Source organism: Nothobranchius furzeri, chromosome 14, assembly GCF_043380555.1.
Source record: "Nothobranchius furzeri strain GRZ-AD chromosome 14, NfurGRZ-RIMD1, whole genome shotgun sequence".
Classification (NCBI taxonomy): Eukaryota; Metazoa; Chordata; class Actinopteri; order Cyprinodontiformes; family Nothobranchiidae; genus Nothobranchius; species Nothobranchius furzeri.
Genome location: NC_091754.1, coordinates 4104678 through 4121998, shown reverse-complemented (window position 1 = coordinate 4121998; position 17321 = coordinate 4104678). Strand labels below are relative to the sequence as shown.

General features: G+C 44.1%; 1 protein-coding gene across 5 annotated transcripts in view; it reads right to left on the bottom strand.

Moving 5' to 3' along the window:
- LOC107372839 (ephrin type-A receptor 6) overlaps positions 1-17089 on the bottom strand; it is a 398636-nt gene extending 381547 nt beyond the window's left edge. For 4 of the 5 annotated variants that reach the window (XR_011516160.1, XR_011516159.1, XM_070543905.1 and 1 more), the window contains exons 1-2: positions 16605-17089; positions 6199-6263 (exon numbers count right to left, since the gene is read on the bottom strand). Coding sequence is in view for 2 of the 5 variants with exons in the window: in XM_070543905.1 (XP_070400006.1) it covers positions 6199-6263; positions 16605-16683 (144 nt within the window). In the remaining 3 variants the exon portion in view is untranslated. Of the gene's footprint in view, positions 1-6198; positions 6264-16604 lie in introns of those variants that run through there. The other variant, XM_070543906.1, reaches the window with a different exon arrangement.
- Positions 17090-17321: the final 232 nt, after the last annotated feature.

Here is a 17321-nt window from a genome sequence, read left to right as displayed (position 1 = left end):
CCAGAAGAAGCTACAATGACATTCTGCTGAGCTGTGGTGGCCTCGTGGAGGGGGCCATCGACTAGCACACTGCTGCTAACCACTAATACATTCTCCCTCTCCTGATAATAACTTTTTGTTTTCATTGACGTTGGATGTGCTACTACTAGTTTACCCGTTTAATTATAGATCCACTAGGATAAATACAATAAAGTTTATCTTTCACCAAATAGAATATTTACTAAGACATCACAATATAACTATAGACACATTACTTGTCTTTGTGTGTGTGTGTGTGTGTGTGTGTGTGTGTGTGTGTGTGCGTGCGTGCGTGCGTGCGTGCGTGTGTGTGTGTGTGTGTGTGTCTGCTCTGTCTTCTCGATCCCCAGTGAGTCGTGGAGGATGGCTGCTTATACTGAGCCAGGATTCTCTGGAGGTTTCTTCCTGTTAAAAGGGAGTTTTCCTCTCCACTGTCGCTGCATGCTTGCTTAGTATGAGGATTGCTGTATAGTCACTGACACTAGTCAGTGACTTGATGCAATTTGCTGGGTTCCTTCTATAGGAAACATTATTTCTGATTGGCTTAATGAACTGTGAATTGGAATGTTTATTATGTGAAGTGCCTTGAGACGACTCTTGTCGTGATTTGGCGCTATATAAATAAACTTGAATTGAATTGAATTGAATCTGGTGGAAAGACCAACTCACTTTAGAGAAAAAGTCACATTTTATGATTGAGACATTTTTCTTGGCAAATAAACTTCCTGAAGCTGGAATTGAACTTGCAGAAGATAACAGACTTTCTGTATCCTGTTATAAAGCTAAATCAGCAAACTGTTGAGGAGGGAACCAAAATCTGGAAATCTGGCAAAAACAACAGAACTGAAGCAAAACGTCACTGACAGGAAGTCAGGAAAACGGTTGGATATCGTAGCTTGAAGCCAACCTACAGACTGACCCAAAAACCCAAAAACCTTTTCCTGCACAAATCTGCTCCTTATGACAGATTAATTAAAGCCGGCTGTGTTTTTGTTTTGACTGAAATCCGGTTTCGTAGCAACACCTCTGACTCAGGCGTCCAGGAGGATGGGGGGACATCTGAATCTGCGGCAGATTTCTGAACACACGGTGATAGATGTGAAGACAAAATGCCAGAAACTGATCGTCCGTAACCTCAACTGTGGTGTCAAGTCATAAAACCCAAGATGTGATAAGTCCTCCTCCTTTTTCTTATGTTGTTGACATCCGGCCCAATCTCTGCCTGATCAAAACAAAATCCAGCAGAAAACAACAAAAAAGGATATTCTAGAAAAGTGACAAACAGATGTGTGTTTTACGTTTGAGAAAACAAAGTTTAAAAGTTCCAAATAGAAAACGGTCATTGACATCATGGCATAAGCAGCGTTGTGCTTTACGCTGGGGACACACTGGCCGCGGAAGCGCAGCGAAAATGGGACCGCCTTCATTTGGCGCCCTTGTTAAGCTATTCTATAGACCACATGGGCCGCCGAAGCACCGCGAATCGCCTCGCGCCGGCGCTCCAGCCCGCGCCGTGCAGCGATCATTTCGGCGTCGGCTCTGTAGCGTAATGGTTTATGGCTCTTTTATGAAAGATGAACCATTCTACATAATAATCTGGAATATTAATGTTAACAAATCAATAACCAAATTTATAGAGATAAGAAGACTCAAAGGTTGTTTTCATTGATAAACTGACGATCATATCCGTTTGTCTGTGTTTCAGTTCAATGAAAAGACAAGTTTAAAATTTAAGAGTTTTAATTCTTTAATTTAAACTAACGATTTAAAATGACAATCATAGGAAAACAATCAACATTGGCAACCTTTTGGACAATCTTTAACAGTTGATATTTTAAGCTTGCACAAATAGACCTTGTGTTGGATGTGCTAAGATTGAGGATGATGGAATTATGAATGTGTGCATGCAGGTGTGTGAGATTGCTTCAGGGAGAGGGAAGATGTGTGAGTGAAAAATGATGTTTTGTAATTAAACTTAGTTCTTATTAGAAAACCAGCATCAGAACGCTATCTTATGTGTTCTGCCTCACCGTACTGAGGACCCCCTTTTAGATCCAGACGTCACAGGAGGATGTGTTATCCAGGTCACACCTTGGCTAGCAGAGAAGACGAAGGTGTGCGACGGTCCAGTCCAGAGTTGAACTCGGTACACATTGCTGAAGCGTTAGGCAGATGCGCTTTCTCAAGTTTAAATTAGCTCAGAAACCAAAAGACTCTAGGACGAGTCTGCGTTAGCTGGTTGCATTTCAGCTATCCTGTCTGGCTTTACAGAAATAGCGTGGTGGGAGGACAGGAGCCGGCAGGGCTCCTTTCCCTGTCGCGTTTGTACCGCACGTCCGCTCTCTTTCGTTTTCACTCTCATTTTCACTAACTTACCAAAAACCACTTCTCTTCCCAAAGCAAACTTGTTGTGCGTCAGAGCAAATGTGTTTTGAAGTTACTGTGTATACAGACCTGTGTGAGCGAGTGTGAAGGTCATCGCTAAACATCTTCAAAAACATTATTTAATTAAGTATACTGATTCATTATAGTTCATTATGATTACCCAAAGCATAATAATCATTCATTTGATTAAAATACATATATAATGAGCAAAGTGATCAAATGATTATTTAGCATTAATAAACAAAGAAAGCGTAAGACTCTTTTATTATGACTAGATTGTGTGAGAAGTCCTTCTTCTGGAGCTGCAGGTGTTGGATGTTGTGGAATTCTTCAGACTTGCTGTCGGCTCAGGTCTTAATCTGTGGGTGAAGGTGCTGCGTGACCCAGCTCTGACCCAGCCGGGCAAATACGACCTTTGGCACAGAAAACCCATACTTCCTCACGTTACAGCTCTATTTTTTTCGCGAGCCGCGGGTGAATCGCGTCAATTCTGGCAGGAAGTCAACCCTAGACATAAAGGCAGGCCAGTAAAGTTAACAAAATAAAGCATTTCAAAATAAAATTCCGCAATAGTCAAATGTGTTCGTAATCCGACACTACACACACACACACATCGAACTTGTGTGCGTGTGTGACCACGTGAAGGGGTGTGTGGTTTTGGGTGTCTTTTCACCGGAGCAAACAGGACAGAGAGGCAGAAAGTCTGAGGCAAGCAGTTAAGATGGATGACTTTAAATTAATTATGGAAGTTGAGAAACACAAGGAGCTGTACGACCCCCGAAAAACATAATTATTTACGTACCCATTTAGGAAGAAACTGCTAGGATACAGCTCTTGGAGCGGGTTCCAAGAGATTCAACTGGCAGAAACAATTCATACCATAGGTTCAGACACACACACACACACACACACACACACACACACACACACACACACACACACACACACACACACACACTCAAACGTAGAGGAAAAGAGCTGAGAAAAGGCAGAGAGGAAATGGAGGACACCAAGTTTTTAAAAGAAAAACTACAGCTGAGCCGAGGCGCGCCTCGACTGGGGCGCATCTGATCTGAACTGAGGAGCGGCGAGCAGCGGCCGAATTTCGTGAGCGATTCGCTTCTCGGCGCTTCGCGGCGCTTCCGCGGCCGGTGTGTCACCGGCGTTAACCCGCTTTGTCTCCGATCACCCGGAAGACGAACGTTTACGTGGTCATGGAGGCACCCTGATAGCGCGCTGAAGGAGCAGACGACAAAATGAGCTTCAGATCAGAAAATCTCAGATTGTTTTCAGAGCATCTGTATTTTATGGTTTCAGCACAGATTTAATTTGGACACTTGAGCAGTTTCCAGGGTTCGTGGAAATACCGTGCTGCAGAGCCAGAGGCAGTCATTTCCATGTGAAAGTGGGTATTCAATGAGCTGCAAAACTGACTGGATGAATTAATGAATGATATGAATAAATAAATAAATATAGAGAGAAATAGGAAGTGATTAAAAAATAAAAATAATCTCATTCAGGGTTCTGCAGCCAGCTCTAACCATGGTCGTTCTGAAAACTTTGGCTAAAAATGTTATTAAATTTAATAAGAAATGCAGGTTTAAGCAACTTTTCTACTTATGTGATAAATTCATTGGATTTTCATAACAGAATGACGCAAAAAGTACCTTTAAGATTTTGTGTCTGTATTTTTATACATAATACTGCAAATAACATCCAATAACCAGTGTTGGGAACGTTACTTTAAAAAAGTAATTAGTTATAGTTACTGATTACTTTGTCAAAAAAGTAACTCAGTTACTAACTGAGTTACAAGATCATAAAAGTAACTAATTACCAACAAAAATAACTACTTAGTGTTTTTTTTTCATTAAAGCATGCAAGAATTACTACAATAGTAAAATATAAATGACTAATGACTGGAACATAATAAAATGTATGTCCAAATGTTTTTTATAAACCTGAATAATTTAAATAAATAAGCACTTAACAGGAGGAACTACTAACAGGAACATTACACTTATCTAGACTATTAAAAGGTCACTGTGTGATATTCAACAAGACCCCAATCAGCTACAGTTTAAAATTGCAAATAGAAACACCTGTAAAGGTTCCCGAGCCTTTAAACGGTCTCTCAGTCTAGTTAAATTACAGAAAAAAATGTAATTTTGCACAGTATTCTAATTTTTCCAGCTTCACATAATTGTGTGTTTTTAGCATTTCTGTTGCTGCTAATCTAGTAACGGTTAAATAAATAAATAAAATCCTTTAAAATGACACTAGAAGAGGCACAAGCCTGATGGAGGACTCACATTTACTAACTTGGGTCAGACCCAACCACAGAAGAGCTGCAGCTGGGTGGTAAACACACACAGGTAGTTCTAATAACACCTGAGCTCCATGACGTCTGAGACTGATGCATCAGTGTTACAGCGGGACTAAAGACATGATCAGAAACAGGTTACAGCTGGATGATCTAGGAAGGTAGAAGATCAGGACGTCTGAGCGGTGAACAGGTGAGCGGACCTTCGGGACGTCCCGCTGTCACGCTAAGAAGGGCACGGCTGCAGATCCACACCTGCAGCCGTAGACTATTCATCACGTCTTCCTCGTTCTTCACGGGCCGTGATGCTCTTGGGTGAAAACATCTGCCTCTTTAGCTCCTGATCAGCTGATGACAGCTTCAACACACCGCGCTGCTTAACGCACACATTTCCTTATCAGTAACAGAAACGATCGTTTTCATAAAAGAAGACGTAATTAATTAGTTTGCTCGTTACAGAAAGAAATATTTTTTTATTAACGTGGTTATTTTAAACGGCGTTATTACCATCACTGCTCTGTTGTGTCTACAGCAGGCAGTGACTGAGACAGTGAGGGTCTCCGCCCACCCGGCCAATCATCATCGTGTTTGTAAGTGCGTTACCGACACCTCTCTCTCCCATGCTGCAGCTGATGTGTGGCGGTCAAAAAGCCTCACACTGTTGCTCAATGTTCGACAAGCACATAGTAACGCACAACCTTCCGTCCCCAGTAACGGTAACGCCGTTGCAACGGCGGGAAAAGTAATTAATTAGATTATTCCGTTACCTATAAAAGAACGCCGTTAGAAACGCTGTTATACTTAAACGGCGTTACTCCCAACACATCCAATAACATAATAAAAACGGATTCACTGTACTTTGTGCAAAAATTCTAAAACGTTTAAAATGTTTAACGTAAGATATTTATCGAAAGGACAGAAAGGACAAAAGACTTGACTTAAATTTCAGAAGATATTCTTTTTTTCTAGTGGCCCTAATCCTCTTCCAGGTATTTCTCTGATATTATAAATGCTTTTTAAGTTCCTGCACATCTGAACTAGTTTTTCGTTTGTTGTCGGAGAGCGGAAATGGCACTTTGGATCTCTGGTCCAACTAAAGTCTCATCTTGAGCGGATCAAATGGAAATAGTCTAACGCCGTGACTTTTTAAACTCTGCTAACATAAATAAATATTAACAGGTAACTCATATTTAAACCATGTAAAACAAATATTTAACTAAATGCTGTGGCAGAGAGATAAATGAGACCAAAGTTATGGATTAAAGGGCTGAATTACAAACAGAAGACTTCCTCTGAGACTAAAACACATTATAAAACTAAGTTGTCGTATTTCCCAGGTGAAAATCAGAATCTCTGGATACGAAACAGCAGCTGCTCCTGACCTGCTTACATCAATTGATCTCATTAATGTTGCAGTGGCCGTTCATAGATGCTCCACAGAGTAAAAACAAACACAGAGCTGCCCTTCTTACCCCGTTTATCGGATATGTCTTCCATCCCAGCTCTCCGAGTACTGACGTCGTATCCAGCAGCACGACTAAAACAAGAAAAAAAAAAGGGGTAAGCAATCAGACAACATTAATTTAATTATCAGCCTCACACACCTGGTTATGCATTTCCTTTATGGATGAAAAGACTGAATGATCATTGCTTCTGAGAGCATGGTTCCCCTGATTAGTCAACAACGTAGTGTTTTATCTTCTGCCATCATCTCAAACTTGAAGGATTTGGGTGTTTTTGACCAATCAATGCCTCTTGAAGGTCCGAAACAGTTTATCACTTAAGAAATATCTCCAAACTGTGAAGGTTGGTGTCAAAACGTGAACTTGAAATGGTTATCCATGCCTTTATCTCCTCCCGTTTAGATTACTGCAACACACTTTTCACATGTTTTAAGAAAGAAGCCCTTGACCGCCTTCAGTTGGTCCAGCGAGGCTCCTAACTGGAGCAAACAGAAGAGTACACATCACTCCTATTCTATTGTCTCTGCACTGGTTACCCGTTAACTTTAGAGTTCATTTTAGAATCCTGATTATAACTTTCAATGTTCTACATGGTCAAGCTCCTCCCTATATTACTGAACTGTTAAAGCCTTATGCTCCAACCCGAGCCCTCAGGTCCACCATCCAGAACCTTCTAGAAGTTCCAAAGACCAGATACAAAAGTCGAGGAGATTGCTCCTTCCAGACTGCTGCACCCCGACTCTGGAATGATCTTCCTTTATCCTTACGTAGCATTGACTGTCTGGACACTTAAAAACAGCTGAAGACCCTTTTACTTAAGGCTGCTTTTACACAAGTCTTTTATTTCTTATTCTTAACTTGAATTTATAATCATCATTCATTTGTTTTATGGTATGACTTAATTTTTCTGATTTAAATTTATTTCTGTTTCAAGATTATTATTTATGACTTTGTGATTTTGTTTTATTCTGATCTATGTGAAGCACTTTGTGATTTCTCTGTCTGCGACGAGTGCTATATAAAAAAAATTTACTTACTACATCCGATCCGGGGCTGCAAATTCTGACTAAAGCATCATTTAAATGTTAAACTTTCAGGAATACTATAAAATAATGTAGTTTAATTGTAAAATATTTTCAACCTTGTCAATATTTGTTTTTGTTCGCAAGGGCAGCAGATTTTAATAATTCAAGAGGATTTCTCTAAGAGAAAAAAGATTTACAGAGGAAAGAAGCAGTCTGCCTGAATTCTCCCCAGTGACACATCAGCACATCCCATAAAGTAGAAGATTTTTCCCTGACTTGTGACATCATGATGGAATAAACAGCAGACAGAGACCCCAAAGTGTTCGGAAAAATTCATAAATATTAAACAAGACCCGTCTAGTCACCTTGTCAAATGAGCTGAGAACACGCTACGTGTGACAATACCGTTACAGTTTGTCCTAATTATACACAGTAACATGGCTACACTGTAGAAACTGTGAATGGAGGAGTGACGGGATACAAAGTCACACCTGGCCACATTGTAGCTAATCATCACCAGGGTGTGAATGGATGAGTAACCGCCAAATTCCACTACCTCCGCTCCGCTCCGGCACGAACTCCGGAGCAAAATCGGTCCCGTTGTAGTCAATCAGAGCAATTCCACTACTGCGGCCGTGCTCCGGCAGTGCGGCGCCGTGCGCCGCCCTCTGTTCCGGCGTCCGGCAAAAATAGAATCGATCCAATTTTCGCCGGACGCCGGAACACCTCCGCAGTAAATGGACAGAAATCACAACCGCCCAACAGGAAAGGGAGCAAGCACAACTTCCGTTATTCACAATAAATCGATAAACAAAAGGCGTTTTTTGTTTCATATGCACAGGTTTAACAACTTTTAACAACTGTCAATGGCGGCTGAAGTTTAAATGCACAAAAGTAAGCCATAAATACAGTTTCCACTATCAAAGTAGTCACACTTTGTTGATCCAAACACTGCTGATCTCTCAACACAAATGATGGGCAGATTAAACAGTTCATGCCGATGCTTCTCCCACACAACGGGTGTTTGGATCTAACTTCCGCGTTTATTGCTCGGACTGTATCGCAAGATCTCGAAAATCCCGCGCATGCTTGTTTGCCCCCCTCAGGTCTCCGCACCGGAGCGGAGCCGTTGTAGAGCGGGTAGCAGTAAAAATTGAGTTCGGAAGCGAGCGGCTGCGGAAGGCGGGGGCGGAGCGGAGCGGAGGTAGTGGAATTTGGGGGTAAGTCTTCTCCCCTTTCCGGTCGGCTCATGTGACCACAGAAGAACAAAAAAATGAATGCAAGTCAACGGAGCTAACCCGCTTTGCCTTACGCCCTGGATCACACATATGTTGTACTGCAATTTAAGTGAAAATTAATGACGGGTGTTTCAACCAGTCACGTACTTTGAGATTTATCAGCTTGTAAAAGTTCGTAATTAGCATGACTACACACCAGAAGGATGTCACCTCATCCTCTCCTTTAGCTTCACTGTTATTTTGTTATTTAAGGAACAAACTAGACTTGTTTTTATCAGGTCTTGTAACCGTAGCCAGAAACAAGCAGCGAGTGTTACCATGACGCAACGGAGTATGGTTCTGTTCCAAAGGCCGTTGAATGCCGATAGAACGGACTTCCTGGTGTCCTTGCCAAGAACACACACTAGTACAACAAGAAAGTACTAGCGTCCTTGAGTAAAACGGCCCTGCTGATCCAAGCCAAAGACATCACTCGACCGAGTCGATGCCTCACTGGCGTCATGTGACCAGAGAAGTGTCATTTTATTGGCTAAAATCCATTCCACTTGATTGAGTGATAGTTACTTTGTATTGGAGTTCTGATTTTTAAAACTTTTATTTGATTTGTGAAAATTCAAAGGAAACCGATTTAAGCACTTTTCTAGGCCACATTGGCTCAGCTCAAAAACACCTAGACTTTTCAAACCTTAACTGGATTATTTTACGCTAATAGAGTCCTCAAAACATTGTTTATGAAACCTTTATTTGATTTGTTAAAGTAAAAAAAAACACACAAATTTGAGAACTAAGACCATCTGGTCCACCTTAGATGTGGTTCTGCTCAAAACTCCAACACTCTTCAAACCTGGACTAGATATTCCACGTTACCATCAACATCCATAAGACAGTTGGTAGTTTGTGAAACCTTTAGTAGGTTAGTGAAAGCCCAAAGAAGGCAACTTACTCCAGTTATTTATTGTGAGTTTGAATGATCGTGCAACATATTTTTCAGTAGCCCTGCGATGCTCTCTGTCCAGGGTGTACCCTGCCTGATTGCCCACTGACCGCTGGAGACAGGCACCACAATCATACCTGCCATGCAAAACGAGCATGAAGGAAAAACTGTTGTGATGAAACTTCACTTTTTAACCAGAAAAACTGTTTTGTTGCTCCAGAACGGTTTTCAGCTCAGACACATGTGGCCTTGTCAGTTCGGTCAGATTGCCAATGAGCATCAACTGCATTGATGACATCACCATAGCTCATTTCTGATTGGTCAAACTGAGAATGTTACAACTACCTGCGTTACGACCATCCCTGGCCTCTACTGAACTCACCCAGCTACTGCTAAACTTACACAGACGTGTGTTTTTGCTACAGACTCCTCAGGAATAATCAGACAGTAAAACCTTTCCAAATACTTTAACGCTCCATGTTTACGTGTCGGTGACACAAAAAGGTAAGTGGGCCATGAGCCGGGTAGCAGAACAGGAACTCCTGGTGAGCCGGAGGTTTTCCAGACGTATGGATTAGAAGAGAAAAACAAACGTTTCCCTGAGCTTTCCAGCGTAGATGGTTTAATATGTAAACACATAAATGCTGAACATGAAAGTTACCTACATAAGGAATATATTATTTTGTGACAAGATGAAAAATATGACATGATGACACTTTAGTAATGAAATAATGTGATTAACTCATCAAAATCAAGAATTTCTAATGAATTTTAAACTGGATTTATCAAACTCCCTGTTCTATTATCCTGATGATCTTTTATTCTGGAGAACTCTAAATGTTCAGTTTTGTTGAACGACTTCAAACAAATTAGATGAACAGATTATTTTTATTTCATAACCAATAAATGGTGAGAACAAAAATACGATTACTTTTAAAGGTGCAGCTTTATATAACTGTTTATTGGCTTTTCCTAAAAAAAATGCAGAAAAATTAAGTAAAAGCATGAAATCCTGAGCACCAGATGATATTTATACAGCAACGGTTTACCAGAATCGAAGCTTTTTCTTGACCGGCTGCTGAGAGCGTTTAATGACTCACGCTGGGTTACAGCAGTGTGAGATTAGGTGCAGAAAATGGACATTGATCTATATGAAATTGCAGCAGATTATCTTATTGATTGACTGCGCTGTCCAGCACAGCAAGAGGAGACTACATGCTGATCGTTTTATCCTCCAACCCCGTTTCCCTGCAACACTAGTTTAATATTTCCTCTACTGGCTGCTTGTTCCAGCAGCTCTGTGTCCTCTTCTGCCCACTGATGTCGGGCTTGTTCCATTTCCGCCAGGCTGGAGGACAAGCAGGCCGAGCCAAATGCGGTTAATGGACACCATTTGGCTAGAGTGAGCAGGAAAGCAGCACAGTTGCTGCAAAAGAAAATGCTCCATTACTGATAGTTGCTTGTTTCTCCCTGCGGTCGTTTACAGTAGAACACGTCGGGTAATAGTCGTCGCTCAAGATTAAAACAGACTTCATTTACTTTGTTTTAAGCGACACCAGGGACTTTATGCTTTCATATTTACTATTTCACCCAGTGGTCCAGTGGGTGTGGCCGTATGAACTCAATAGGATTCTCTATGAAATTTTGGATGATGCATCAGTTAGGAAGCAGAGTTCATGTCTATCACCTAAAAAATGAAAACAGTTTGCATTTGAGGTTTTAAAAGCTGCAGAAAATCTTTGGTTTCCCATTTGGGACCGTTTTGGTGTTCCTTGTGGTTTATTTTCATTCAGCGCTTCATGCAGGCTCACAACTGCTGAGCATGTTTTAGGCTAACACGGACATTTTCACATTATGTGACCAGAACAGCAATAACAATATCCAGCAACAATAAAACACTACCAACAACCGCATGCAGGTGAAAGTGGAAAACGGAGAATCTGGTGCTAAAGTCCATTAATGTAAGTAGCCCAGCTCAGACTGAGAGACCATCTAAAGGCTCAGGAACGCTCTGCAGGTGTTCTGGAATCATCAGAGTGGGACATGTTGAGTCTAGAACCTTTAATCTTTTCACAATATTCTAGTTGTTGGATGTGAGGTTTTCATCAGCTGTGAGCCACACTCACATTTATAACAGATAACATCGGGGCGTGCACGAGTCGGTCTCACGCCGTGTAAACTAGATAAAAGAACTTTTGCACCATATTCTCATGTTTCCTGTTTCACATGAGCTTGATGAGGAGAGGGAGGTTTTAATGGTCGTGGCACGTCATATATAAGACTCTGCTGGACCACTTTGTATGGGTCACAAATCTACTTAATTTAGAAATAAAACACATTTTGAACACAATTGGACAACGTAATGAATAAACTAGAAAAAAGCAAAAAACCCAAATAAACAATTTATTTGAAATTAAAAAGAAAAAAAAGGATAAAATAATGCGACAAAGCTGTTAAACCCAAATTAAAAAAAGACACTTTTGACGGTTTGGAGTTGGGTTGGGCTAAGGATCACCACAGCAAAAGCATCTGCCTCTAATCTAGAACGTGGAACACGGAAGAGGAGCTGATGATGAAGAAGTCGAGTCAGAGCGAGGACGAGTTCACGCCAAACAGAAGCTGAAAGTCACTCCGTCTGTTCCAGGTGAAGAAAATCAGGTTTCCAGTTTTCTACTTAGAACAAAACACACACACACACGTGTGTGTGTGTGTGTGTGTGAGTGTGTGTGTGTGTGTGTGTGTGTGTGTGTGTGTATGAGAGTGTGTGTGTGTATGAGTGTGTGTGTGTGAGTGTGTGTGTGTGTGTGTGTGTGTGTGAGCGTGTGTGTGTGTGTGTGTGTGTGTGTGTGTGTGTGTATGAGAGTGTGTGTGTGTATGAGTGTGTGTGTGTGAGTGTGCACGTATGAGCGTGTGTGTGTGTGTGTGTGTGTGTATGAGAGTGTGTGTGTGTATGAGTGTGTGTGTGTGAGCGTGTGTGTGTGAGTGAGCGTGCACGTATGAGCGTGTGTGTGTATGAGCATGCACGTGTGTGTGTGTATGAGAGCGTGTGTGTATATGAGTGTGTGTGTGTATGAGTGTGTGTGTGTGTGAGCGTGTACGTATGAGTGTGTGTGTGTGTATGAGAGCGTGTGTGTGTATGAGTGTGTGTGTGTGAGCGCGTGTGTGTGTGAGCGTGCACGTATGAGCGTGTGTGTGTACGAGCATGCACGTGTCTGTGTGTATGAGCGTGTGTGTGTGTGTGTCAGCGTGTGTGTGTGTGAGCGTGTACGTGTGTGTGTGAGCGTGTGTGTGTATGAGCGTGTGTGTGTGTATGAGCGTGTGTGTGTGTGAGCGTGTACGTGTGTGTGTGAGCGTGTACGTATGGGCGTGCGTGTGCACACGAGCATGCATGCACCTGTTGTTGAAGGTGTGTTTGGGGCATCTCAGCAGCGTGTGGTGTACTCTAACACCGCCTGCATGGAAACATCCATCCCTCCATCTCTCCTCAGCGAAGCACCCACAACCCCGCCCGGCGCTGCGAGTCCACTGGGACTCCCACCAGGTGGATATAAATAGAACATGAGCTGGCCAGCCCATAAATATCAAGAGCTTCAGTAGAACGATGACATCTCGAGTCTGGTCCACACCCTCTGCAGAACACACAAACACTGAAGCTGAAGTGGGACGGTGGTTCAGAGATGCTGCACGGCGACAGGTGTGCACATCAAGGGCACTTTGGTTCACTCTATATGGTTCAAGCTCCATTGTGAGCCACTTTTTAGATAATGAGCCTCGTTGTGAGAGTGGGGCTGTCCTACGCGCTCATAGCGGTGAGCAGCTAACAGCAAGTCTGGTTAAAAGACAAACAACCAGGTTTGATGAAGAGACACTTGTGAAAATTGATTTTGGTGTGTTTCTGGGAGGATGACACATCGTCATTTAGCGGTGTAAACAAAGCTCTCTGCAGGTGAAAAGATGATATGCTGTGAAATGGAAAACTATCCGTAACACCGGCAACCTGACAGGCATGACGGGATTCTCAACACTCCAAACACCCAGCAGCTTCATAAACGCCGTACCGCAGACGTCTGACTAGGACTTCAGCCACAGACGTCTGCGTGTCAGCCTCTAATGCTCCAGCAGGGTTCTGGTCCGGTAGTAACACGTCTCCGCTGTGTTCAGAGCAACGCGTGGACTCGTCCTAGCAACAGCTCATGACATCTATTCACTCTGGCCGACTAATGGGGAGTCGTGTAGAGCAGAGCGGGCGTGAGTCTCAGTACCTGTTAGCCTTTTCAACTCAGCCTAAACAGTTAAATGTATTTAATTAGAATGAAGGCTGGGAGAAACAAAGGCCCCTGAGGAAGGTGCTAATGTTCATATGATGCATGTAGTTCAATGGAGGAGCGGTCCTGCCTGCTGCAGCGCCGTCTCTTCCACTCATCTGAGCTTTCTGGCCTCGTTTCTGGACATCGAGGCTCCCCGTGACCAAGCTGGGATGTTTTAGAGCTGGAATGGGACACTAGCCGACATGTTTTAGTTGTTTTTCTGCTCCCACACAGTTGAGTCACCCATGGACGTAATTTTCACTTTAGAAGTGGGGGGGACACGGGGGGGGGGGGGGGGGATCTTTACAGTATTCTCTAATGGGAAACAGGCTTCAACACAAACGGTTATTTTCTGCTTGGTCCTAGAGCTCAACCAGTGTCAATTTAAAATAGCGTAATATTGTTTTTGGATGGTAAAAAGTGCAGGGGTCAAAACTTGACTTTGGAAAAAGTGGGGGGGACATGTCCCCCCTGTCCCCCCCCAAAATTACGTCCATGGAGTCACCTAAAAGCAGGTGTGTTGGAGCAGACACAGGCATGAGGCGAGCAGCCCTGGTTCAGAGAGACCTTCAGGAGCTGACGAGGGCGAGACACCAGGAATTAGATGTTTCTAACATTCTAATGATTTAAGACTGAATTTTATGTTTTAAACATTAAATCACAACAAAAGTTGTAATGAAAAAGTTTCTCTTAGTGAAAAAAGTGACAATAAATGTGAAACTTGTTTAGTGCTCTAGTTGCTTCAGATGCAGACCGTGCTGCAGACAGAAGGCCGTCTTCTGCTAAATGCATGGAGTGAAACTCACCAGCAGTCAGCGAACACGTCAGTTAACTAAATCAATAATTAAAAACTTGATCAAAGACCATGTTTATGTCTGAAGTAACAACAGTTTACTGAAGATTTGGGAAACGTGGAACCGAACCTGTGATCAGAACGTCTCCAGGGCTTCAGGAGAACATGGCATCTCTGCTGCTGACCTAAAGCTGAATCAGGACCATCGAAGGGCGAATCACTGGGAAATGGTGAGCTGTTGAAGGATGATGGAGTAGAGCGTCGTTGATAAGTGTCTGCAGGCCCAGCCGGGCCGCGTGAGGGATGCGGCGGCGTGAGGACTTACAGGAAGTAAATGTTTTTATTGTTCTCCTAACGTCCGACTGTGGTGTGAAACCTCAGATCTCCGCAGTGCTCTTGTTTGAAGACACTGATGGAAACCCCCGACCTGCTCTGCTGCTTCTCATCAGCTTCAGGGTTTACATCCAAGCACCACGTTGTCTCAAACTAAACATTTCTATCATGTCCAGTTTCAGTGTTTCTGTTCACCCATCGGAGCTCCTCCCTGCTGTCGCAGACGGCCGAGCCACTCGAGGTCCCGCACGAGTCAATATGAAGGACTAAACTGGAGTTGAAGGCAGACACGAGTTCAATCTTTCACTCCGTGGCACAGAAAACACAGCGAGGCGGTTCTGTAGCGTCGCTCTCACCGAGCAGCCAGAACAATAAACCCTGACCTGGGGGGCAGAGCCCACCGTGCCCCCGACAATCACTGGGACTATTCTAGACCGATGCAGCAGCCGCGCGTGTGTGTGCGTGTGCGTGTGTGTGTGTGTGTGTGTGTGTGTGTGCGTGCGTGTGTGTGCGAGTGTGTGTGCGTGCGTGTGTGTGCGTGCGTGTGTGTGTGTGTGTGTGTGTGTGTGCGTGTGCGTGCGTGTGTGTGTGTGTGTGTGCGAGTGTGTGTGTGTGTGTGTGTGCGTGCGTGTGCGTGCGTGCGTGTGTGTGTGTACGTGTGTGTGTGTGTGCGTGTGTGTGTGTGTACGTGTGTGTGTGTGTGTGTACGTGTGTGTGTGAGTGTGTGTGTGTGCGTGTGTGTGTGTGTGTGTGTGTGTGTGTGTGTGTGTGTGTGTATGTGCGTGCGTGTGTGTGTGTGTGTGTGTGTGTGTGTGTGTGTGTGAGTGTGTGCGTGCGTGCGTGCGTGTGTGTGTGCGTGCGTGTGTGTGTGTGTGTGTGTGCGTGTGTGTGTGTGCGTGTGTGTGTGTGTGTGTGTGTGTGTGTGTGTGTGTGTGTACGGAGATATGGAAGGAAAACTATTATGTAATAAAATCCACACGAACACATTAAATAGTGAATTGCAGTTTTTAGTGGAGTGCCTTCTAGATTCCTAGAACCCCCCAAAGCACTTTACATGATCAGCCATTCACTGTGAGCACAGGCACCACGGGTCCCTCCGACCACCGCCAGCAGGTAATGTGGTTTAGTGTCTTGCCCAAGGACACAGCGGGAACCAAACCTGCAACCTTCTGACGACGAGGCAGACGCTGAACTCCTCTGCCACCATGAGCCACATGAAGTTTCCCTCATGAAGACATAGACGTGAACGAGTGAGGATCTACCTGGTCCAGCACACCCGATGACTGAATCTGCTGTTGGGCAGGTTTAGGCTCCGCAGATTCATCCACTGATAAAAAATCAAGTGTGTTGGAGCAGGGACACAACTAAAACATGGATAGCAGCTGGATGACATGTTGCAGAAGTTCACTCTCGCCTCACCTCACTCGGTGTGACTACCACAGGTAACGAGAATCCCTGCAGATGTTATCCTAGCAGCCGACTTCCAGAAAACTTCCCTCTCTGGTTCTGGTCGGAACCAAAAGTAAAGCAATCAATCGGACCGCAGGAGCCGGACCATCTCTGTGTCTGGGTGGATTATGTGGTGGAGCACTAATGGATTCTCCAGATTTAAAACATGATTTCTTAATTTTTATGCGTTTCTATGAAAAACTGAAAAGAAAATGGTTTCAGCCCCCCTAACCCTCCACATGGCTGAGTTAGTACTCTGAAGTATTTGATGACTATCGAGGTCATTATTCTGCTTGATGGAAGGACTCAGGAGCACCTGAGGTGGACCGGGCTCACCTTGGTTGCAGAGGCTGAGGCGACTGAAGACGACTCCAAGAAAGAGTGAAAGGAGACAAGACCTCGTTCTCAAACTCATGTCTGCGGCGACATTCAGCAGCCGACAGCCCGGATCCTTACAACTGATCCCGGGAGGAGAGGGCGTCCGTGCGGCGGCGCGGGAGAAGCTGCATCCTTTACCTGCTGGCGCTCCGGAGCTTCAGGAAAGTCTCCAGCAGACCTAACGTGAACTCAGAGTTCCTCTCAACGACAAACACGCGGAGGTAATCACAACTTGGCTGACTTCAAAGCATTATTTGAAAAATGAAACAAATCGCGTCTGGTGCGTTTCCGGTAACGCGCGGAGTCGTGACGGACAGCAGAGCGCGTGTGTTTGGCGCGGCGGCGCGCCGTGAAGTGGCTCAGCCCGCTGCAGCGGAGGGGTGATGGGGATGCAGCAGCGCGGCGGCACGGCTGGAGGCTGCGCGCGTCTGTGCAGGATGCTCGGCACTAGAGGGGGGTAGCTGACAAGGCACAGGCGTGCGTGCGTGCGTGCGTGTGTGTGTGTGTGTGTGTGTGTGTGTGTGTGTGTGTGTGAGCTTGATAACAGCTAAATGCTGCAGCTTGTGGCTTTCTTTTTGCTCTGAAGGGATGCATTCCTTTCTGTTTTCACACACCATCAACTCTGAAGCACCTTTAGGGCCCATCTGTAGAATAAGGGCGTAGGAACCGGAGGGT